Genomic DNA, 8,638 nt, shown 5'->3' with positions numbered 1-8,638 from the left:
ATATGAGATTTGGTCACTTGAATTTTGATAGCCTAAGGTTGATGAAGAAGGAAAGCATGGTGAATGGATTGCCAACAATTGATCATCACCAACTTTGTGAAGGATGTCTCTTTGGAAAGCAAGCAAGGAAAAACTTTCCTAAAGAGTCTTTAACAAGAGCAAGATGCCCTCTCGAGTTAATTCACATGGATGTGTGCGGACCTATCAAGCCATCTTCACTTGGTAAAAGTAATTATTTTTTAATTTTCATTGATGATTTTTCTCGAAATACTTGGGTTTATTTTTTGAAGGCAAAATCGGAGGTGTTTGAAACCTTCAAAAAGTTTAAGAGCATGGTGGAGAAGCAAAGTGGCTATCAAATTAAGTCACTTAGGTCTGATAATGGTGGAGAATTCACTTCAAATGAATTCAAAATTTTATGTGAGAAAAATGGAATTCGTCATTACTTGACAGTTCCGAGATCACCACAGCAAAATGGCATTGTGGAGAGAAAGAATCGAACTATTCTCAACATGGCAAGGAGTATGTTGAAGAGCAAAAATATGCCAAAAGAGTTCTGGGCTGAAGTTGTTGCTTGTGCGGTGTACTTATCAAATCGGTGTCACACCAAAAGTGTTCGTGGAAAAACACCACAAAAGGCATGGAGCGGTTTCAAGCCAAAAGTTGCTCATTTGAGAGTTTTTGGGAGCATCGCATATGCACATGTGTCAGATGAGAAGAGGTCTAAGCTTGATGACAAAAGTGAGAGGTATGTCTTCATTGGCTATGATCAAAGTTATAGAGGTTATAAATTGTATAACCCCAAAAATGGCAAGGTCACCATAAGTAGAGATGTTGAGTTTGATGAATATAATGCTTGGGAGTGGAAATCTAAAGAGCAAGAATACTCTTTTAGTCCATTCTTTGAAGATGATGAAGAAGAAGATGGGGAGTAGGCTATCACATCACCTTCAACACCTCCGCCACAAGATCAAGAAGAAGGGGAATCAAGCTCAAGTTCAAGTGAAGCACCTCAAAAGAGTAGAAGTCTCAGTGACTTGTATGAAAACACGGAAGTGGTAAGAAATGACTTGTATGATTTTACTCATTTTTGTTTGCTGGTGGACAGTGAGCCTCTAAGCTTTGAAGATGCTTTCCGAAATTTCAAATGGAGGGATGCAATGGATGAAGAAATCAAAGCTATAAAAAAGAATGATACATGGGAGTTAGTCACACTTCAAAAAGGCAAAAGCACCATTAGAGTCAAATCAGTGTACAAGCTAAAGAAGAATTCCAAGGGAGAAATAGAAAGGTACAAAGCAAGATTGGTAGCTAAAGGCTACAAGCAAAAGGCATTGACTATGATGAAGTATTTGCGCTGGTTGCTCGTTTGAAAACAATTTCCTTTGTCATTGCTTTGGCGGCACAAAATCAATGGAAAATTCATCATATAGATGTGAAGTCGGCTTTCTTGAATGGCCTATTGGAGGAAGAGGTCTATATTGATCAACCTTCGGGATATAAGGTTGAAGGACAAGAAGATAAAGTCTTAAAATTAAAGAAGGCTTTATATGGGTTGAAGCAAGCCCCGCGAGCTTGCAATAGTAGAATTGACAAATATTTCCAAGCAAATGATTTTTCTAAGTGTCCACATGAACATTCCCTCTATGTAAAGATTGCTAAAAATGGTGACATCTTACTTGTTTGCTTGTATGTAGATGACCTGATATTTACAGGAAATAATTCAAAGATGTTTGAAGAATTCAAGAAAGCAATGGCTAGAGAATTTGAGATGACGGACATTGGCCTAATGTCATACTATCTTGGAATTCAAGTAGCACAGAGGAAGGATGTCATTTTTATTTCTCAAGGAGTGTATGCAAAGGAAATTCTCAAGAAATTTGAGATGGAGAATTGCAATCCCGTAAGCACCCGTTGAATGTGGAGTTAAAATATCCAAGCATGGAGATGGAGATAGAGTCAATCCCACATTTTTCAAGAGTCTTATTGGAAGCTTAAGGTATTTGTCATGTACAAGGCCGGATATTCTTTTTGGAGTTGGACTCCTGAGTCGCTTTATGGAAACTCCTACTACCTTGCACTTAAAGGTAGCCAAAAGAATACTTCGGTACATCAAAGGTACGCTTGATTATGGATTCTTTATTCATCTTCTAAAGAATCCAAGTTCCTGGGATATTGTGATAGTGACTGGGCTGGTGATATTGATGATCGGAAAGGTACTACTGGGTTTGTTTTCTTTCTTGGAAATTCTGCATTTATATGGAATTCTAAGAAGCAACCAATTGTGACTTTGTCAACTTGTGAAGGGGAGTATGTAGCAGCTTGTTCGTGTGTTTGCCATGCAATTTTGGCTAAGGAGCTTGTTGGAAGAACTTCACCAACCACAGAAGGATGCTACAAAGATTTTTGTTGACAACAAATCGGCTATAGATTTAGCCAAGAACCCGGTATTTCATGAAAGAAGCAAGCATATCGATACGAGATATCATTTTATTAGAGATTGCATATCTAATTAAGTTGTGGAGCTTGAGCATGCGAAGTCTGGAGATCAAATTGCGGATATTTTCACCAAGCCTTTGAAGATTGACGCTTTTCAAAAGTTAAGGATGGCGCTTAGAGTAATGAAACAAGTTTAAGGGGGGATGTTAAAAATAGTAATAAACTTGTTTCCATTTGTCCACATTTGTTTAGATTTGTTTACATAAATTTAATGTTTTCATACATATAGTTAGAAAAGAGTGAGGTGTGGACATGTGTGAATTTGTGTGAACTAGTGTAGGCATGTATGGACTAGTGTGTACATGTGTGGACTTAGTTAATATGTACACATGAAGTTTAGGCTAGATACATGTAGGAGTTCTACTATAAATACCCATGTATGCTAGCCATTTGGAGCGAGTGAAGTTGAATAGAAATCATCCTTTCCTCTACCTCTCTAATAGTGAGTTTTGAGTGTTTGTTTAGTTGTCTCGCTCTACCAAAATTTCTAACAGACCAAAGGTGCCTTAACCTTTGGAGTTGTATTCAACAACATAGCTGCCTAGGCATCCTTCACCATTTTAGCTAAATTCGGACTAAAAATATTCAGTGTTGGTGTGGCTGCCACTGCCTCTTGCTCATCAACTGGAATAATTTCCTTCGAAACAACATGTTGTCCACCTGTATGCTTAGAAAGAAGTTGTTGTTCTGGACTGCCTGGAGATTTTGGAATCCCAGATTTTGAAGTTGCACCGCGATCACACCGCTACATAATCATCGCAATATCATCCAAAACAGGTTCGTGTGTCAGAACATCAAAAGAGTTAGAAACTCTAAGGTTCTTTGAGTATCTGATTCAAGTGGATCAGCCACATCAACACCTTCCAGTTCTTGCCCCTCCATATGTTGAACAGTAGGTTTAAAACCAGCAGGTTTTTCAACTACTTCCACACGTGCAGCAGTAGGTCGATGACTATGCCCAGGTCTCTTCTCCTGCCCAGTTGGTGAAATTTGCGTATGAGACTGCACCTATATTATCAATCCTAGATGCATTTAATGTAACTGTAGCCTCCAAGTTTGAACCAGCAGCAAATGGTTCTTCTCCAGCTTTGTCCAGTCCTAACACTACTACTATTGATTTATCAGTTGGTTCACTAGCTGCTCGATCACCAGATGCCACCATATCACTAGCAACTGATTTTTCCAACAGTTCAGCAGTCGCAATTCGATCATGTACCCCACCTTGAGTCACATCTTGTTCTTTCAACACAACAGCTTTAGGATTAGGGACCCTTGTAGAAATTGTACCAGCAGGTTTTGCTAACTCCTGTTGAAAGTGCCCAGCAGTTTCAACATCACGATCATCCAGTTGGTTCTCTTTTTGAACCTTCTTCAAAAGTAAACGACATACCTCCTCTTCATGACCTTGATGTTTGCAAACATTGCAATATGCACGTAGATTATCATATATAATTTCCTGAAATTCCTCCAAAAAATTTCCAGTTCTATTTTCAACATGCTGCAGCCTTATCCTCTTTGGAAGATTATCGGCGAGATCGAGTATTACCTTAACTCTAGCAGTGCTAGGTCTTGATCGAGTTTGAGTTGCCTTGTCTATTGCGATTGGAGTGCCTACTGCTGAAGCAATTGATAACAAAGCCTTCCTTGCAAACAATTCAGGAGCAAGATTTGGCAGTGATATGCACACCACAGCCTTAGTGGTTTCTTCCTTTGGATTGAATCCAATAGACATGGGAACACCCTATATTGATGTTCATCTCCTTTGGTGCATAAAATAGTTTACTGTTCGCGATAACGACATCACGAAATCCTCCAATTGATCAAACCTGATCAACAACTGCCTTGGCGCTAACCATCCAGTTAAAACATGGCCCTTAACTCCAAGAAGTTTGGGCAGAAGTGATTGAAGTTCCTGCACGGCTGGTGCGCGAGCAGATAATTTTACCACATTGCCAGATGCAATCCTTCTTCTCTCGAAAACTGTTGCTGCTCCTCCATGTCAAAGCAAATCGTTTGTTCTCCATGAACAAAGTCGATTGATTTTAGTTGAGTTTGAATCAAAATACCATCTGGTTTGTGATACATGATTTTAGTAAGCTCATCTCGACTAAAGAAGAATTGAGAAGCAAAAGTAAAGTCAGTAGTTAGTAGTCCAAATTTAGTTAAAGAGAGGGAAAGTTAGTTACGTTAGTTAGTAGCTGAATAACAGAATTTTGTTATTAATTCTGTTAGATAGAATCTAGTTACATTTGGAATGTATTGGAATGTATCAATCATTACATATAAGGATTGTAAACATCATTACAGGATATGATATACAATTACACAATTTCTCTTAAATCTCTCTATTCTTCTTCTTCCTTCTTCTGTCTTCTCTTCTACTCTTCTGCAATTCTTTTCTGCTTCCTCGATTTGTTCCTGGAGCAGTGCTATGATCCTCGAATTCTCTTGAATTCCTGCAATCGTGTAACATTGGTATCAGAGCTTTGTGATCCTTGGAACCATGGCAAAAGGAGCTCGAACTACTGACAGTACGAATGAAGAAAATCCTGATCTACGAGAGTTGATGCAGAAATTGATAGCTGATGTAGGATTTTATCGGGAGAAGTCTTAGCTTTAAAGCAGTTGGATTAGGTAGTCCTTGAATTGAAGGAACAGATGACAAATTCAAGGGAACACCAGAAGGATAAAGCTCCATTAGCAGAGGATGATGGACCTTCTGAAGCTAGATCTCATCGAGAGAAAAGTCCTACGAGTTGTAATCATCACAACTCCAACTTCTCTAGGTGGTCTAGGATGGAGTTTTTACGATTCAATGGAGAAGATCTGAGATCGTGGTTGTTCAAAATTGAACAATTCTTCTCTATGGAAAAGGTGGATGCTGAAGAAAGGGTCGAAGTAGCTGCATTGCAGTTGGAAGGAGAAGCCATTCGGTGGTCTCTCTTTCATGAGGTATAGGCAGTACTTACAACCTGCTACTTGGAACGAATATGTGATGGCACTGGTGGAAAGGTTTGCTGATTTCGATGATCCTATGGAGAAGATCAAGAAGATCAAGCAGACTGGGAGTGTGAAGGAATATCAGGCTGTCTTTGAAAGAAATTTGAATAGGGTGAGACTATCTCAGGAAAATGCAATCAGTAGTTTTATTGGGGGGGTTGAAGCATGAGTTGAACATTGCTGTGAAGCTGACTAATCCAACACCTCTATCTCGAGTGTACAGAACTGCAAGGATGCATGAAGTTTATCTGGCTGTAACTAAACAACCTACTTATACAACAAGTGTTTCAACTAAAAGATATGCAGCACAAAGCAACAATAGTAAGCCTCTATTGCCAACTCCTAATTCTGGTAGCTCTAACTATACTAAGGGATTTACTAAGAGAGCCTTAAGCATAGATGAAATGAATGAAAAGAGGGAAAAGGGATTGTGTTACTTCTGTAATGAAAAGTATGTACCAGGCTATAGATGTAACAGTTCCAAACAATTATATCTACTGGAATTGGAAGAAATAGAGGAAAGGCCTTATGCAGGGGAAGGACAGGAGTTAGAAATTCAAGAGGAGGAAATAGACCTATTGGAATCATCTCAAGGTATGGAACAAATGGAAATTTCCATCCATGCCCAAAATGGTCCACTGGGGTACAGAACCTTAAAGGTTACTGGTTATCATGCAAAGAAGGCCTTAAGTATACTGATTGATACTGGTAGTTCACATAATTTCATAGATCCTGAATTTGTCAAACATTTAGGGTGTACAATCCAGTCTACCAAACCTCAATTAGTAGCTGCTGCTAATGGAAACATAATGGTAGATAGAGTATGTACAATTACTTGGCTGTTGCAAGGTGCTGAGTTTTCAGCAGAATTTTTACTGCTACCTTTAGGCTCATGTGGAGTAGTGTTAGAAGTGCAATGGCTACTAACACTTGGGGATACTAAAATGAACTTTAGGAATTTAACTATGGAGTTTTAGTATAAAGAAAGGAAACACCTTCTCAGAGGTGCTGGCAATCAAGTGAAGGTGCAGGAAGCTGATAAAATAGTCAAACATACAGGGGATCTATCTCAACTGTGTATGATACAACTGGTTCCTATGGGGGAGACAGAAGAACAATGGCATGCTATTAAGGCTGAGGAGGAACCTGTAGTAGATAATAGTCTCACACAATTGCTAACTGAATATTCTGGATTATTTGAAGAGCCTACTGGATTACCTCCTTCTAGGGGTGTCTTTGATCACAGGATTGTACTATAAAATGGTACTGATGGTATCCTTCAGTCAAGAAGGATATTATTGAGAGTCTTGTACAACAGATATTAGATCAAGGTATCATTCAACCTAGTTGCAGTTCTTTTGCATCACCAGTGGTACTAGTAGGTAAAAAGGATGGATCATGGAGGTTGTGTGTTGATTATAGAGATTTGAATAAGCATATGGTGAAGAATAAGTTTCTTATTCCTATTGTGGAATATTTGCTAGATGAACTTGGGGGCTCTAAGGTCTTCTCTATAGACCTATGGTCTGGATATCATCAGCTCAGAATGGCCAAGGAAGATGTGCCTAAGACTGCCTTCAGAACTCATTCTGGTCATTTTGAATATTTGGTAATGCCATTTGGCCTATCAAATGCTCCTGCAACTTTCCAAGGATTGATGAATTCTATTTTCCAGAAGTTTCTTAGGAAACATGTACTGGTTTTCTTTGATGATATTCTCATATACAGCAGCACTTTAGAGGATTACTTAACTCATTTGAAATCTGTTTTTGTGGACATGAGTAAACACCAGCTCTTTGCAAAAAAGAGCAAATGTTTCTTTGGGGTTCAGAAGATTGAGTATCTAGGACACTTCATCTCAGCTGAAGGAGTGTCTACTGATCCTCAAAAGATAGCAGTCCAAAACTGGCCTACACCAACAACCCTCAAACAGCTCAGGGGATTTCTAGGCCTAGCTGGTTATTACAGAAGATTTATTAAGGGTTTTGGGGTGATTTGCAAACCCCTGACTGACTTAACTAAGAAAGATGGGTTCAAGTGGTCAACTTCAGCAGATGCAGCTTTTGCAGCTTTGAAAGAAGCACTCACTCAAGCTCCTGTTCTAGCATTGCCAGATGCTACCAAGACCTTCATTGTAGAAACTTATGCCAGTGGTCATGGTATTGGGGTAGCACTTATGCAGGAAGGACATCCCATAGCTTTTATTAGCAAAGCTCTATCACCCAAGCATGCAGCTTTATCTGTATATGATAGAGAACTATTGGAAATGGTACATGCAGTGAGTAAATGGTCACAATATCTGTTGGGGCAGAAGTTCATCATCAGAACTGATCAAAAGGCCTTGAAGTATCTTATGGAGTAGACACTACACATTAATTCCCAACTACTATGGCTAACCAAATTAATGCCATTTGATTACTCAATAGAGTATAAGAAGGGTGTGGAGAACAAAGTAGCAGATGCCCTTTCTAGAGTAACTGGAGCTGAAATATTGACATTACTGGTTTCATCTAGTGATACTGATCTTTTCCAAGCTATAGTTGATAGCTGGAATTCTGATCAAGAACTAAGAAACTCATTAAAGAGTTAGAAGTTGATCCACTCACTCATAAACAGTTCACATGGTCCCAAGGCCAACTGAGAAGAAAAGGCAGATTGGTGATAGGTAAAGAACCACAATTGAGAAGAACAATCATGACTCTATGGCATGCAGCTCCTCAAGGGGGTCATTCAGGTGTTGAAGCTACCCTAAGGAGATTACTTACATTGTTTTACTGGAAAAAAATTAGGAATAAGGTGAAGGACTTTGTACAGAAATGTGATATTTGTCAGAAGAACAAATCTGACTTGGCAGCTTATCCAGGGTTGTTACAACCTTTACCTATCCCAGATGTGTTATGGTCTCAAATTAGTATGGACTTCATTGATGGCCTACCCAAATCAAAAGGCTATGAGGTGATATTAGTAGTGGTGGACAGACTTAGCAAGTATGGTCACTTCATTCCATTGAAATCCTTATACTGCTAAATCTGTAGCTCAAGTGTTCTTGGACACTGTGGTGATATTACATGGTCTTCCTGACACTATTACCAGTGATCGAGATGATGTCTTCCTTAGTCAATTCTGGCAAGAGCTATTC

At 39.0% G+C, this 8,638-nt stretch overlaps 1 protein-coding gene across 1 annotated transcript; it reads left to right on the top strand.

The window, feature by feature from the left end:
• Nucleotides 1-5,494: 5,494 nt before the first annotated feature.
• On the top strand, nucleotides 5,495-7,861 carry LOC109215856. Its single transcript, XM_019379971.1, has 4 exons — nucleotides 5,495-5,611; nucleotides 5,664-6,403; nucleotides 6,503-6,749; nucleotides 6,818-7,861. The coding sequence occupies exons 1-4, from the start codon at nucleotides 5,495-5,497 to the stop codon at nucleotides 7,859-7,861; spliced, it is 2,148 nt and encodes a 715-aa protein (XP_019235516.1).
• The last annotated feature ends 777 nt before the right edge of the window (nucleotides 7,862-8,638 follow it).

The sequence above is a fragment of the Nicotiana attenuata genome, unplaced genomic scaffold (assembly GCF_001879085.1).
Source record: "Nicotiana attenuata strain UT unplaced genomic scaffold, NIATTr2, whole genome shotgun sequence".
In the NCBI taxonomy this organism is placed as follows: domain Eukaryota; kingdom Viridiplantae; phylum Streptophyta; class Magnoliopsida; order Solanales; family Solanaceae; genus Nicotiana; species Nicotiana attenuata.
This window is presented reverse-complemented; position numbering and strand designations above follow the sequence as displayed.

Excerpts from the sequence above, each read along its gene's own strand:
- LOC109215856 (XM_019379971.1), top strand. The coding sequence starts at position 5,495 with ATGGCACTGGTGGAAAGGTTTGCTGATTTCGATGATCCTATGGAGAAG. Across the intron at positions 6,404-6,502 it reads TTAGGCTCATGTGGAGTAGT|AGGTGCTGGCAATCAAGTGA; the intron begins GTTAGAAGTGCA and ends ACACCTTCTCAG. Across the intron at positions 6,750-6,817 it reads GTGTCTTTGATCACAGGATT|ATATTAGATCAAGGTATCAT; the intron begins GTACTATAAAAT and ends CTTGTACAACAG.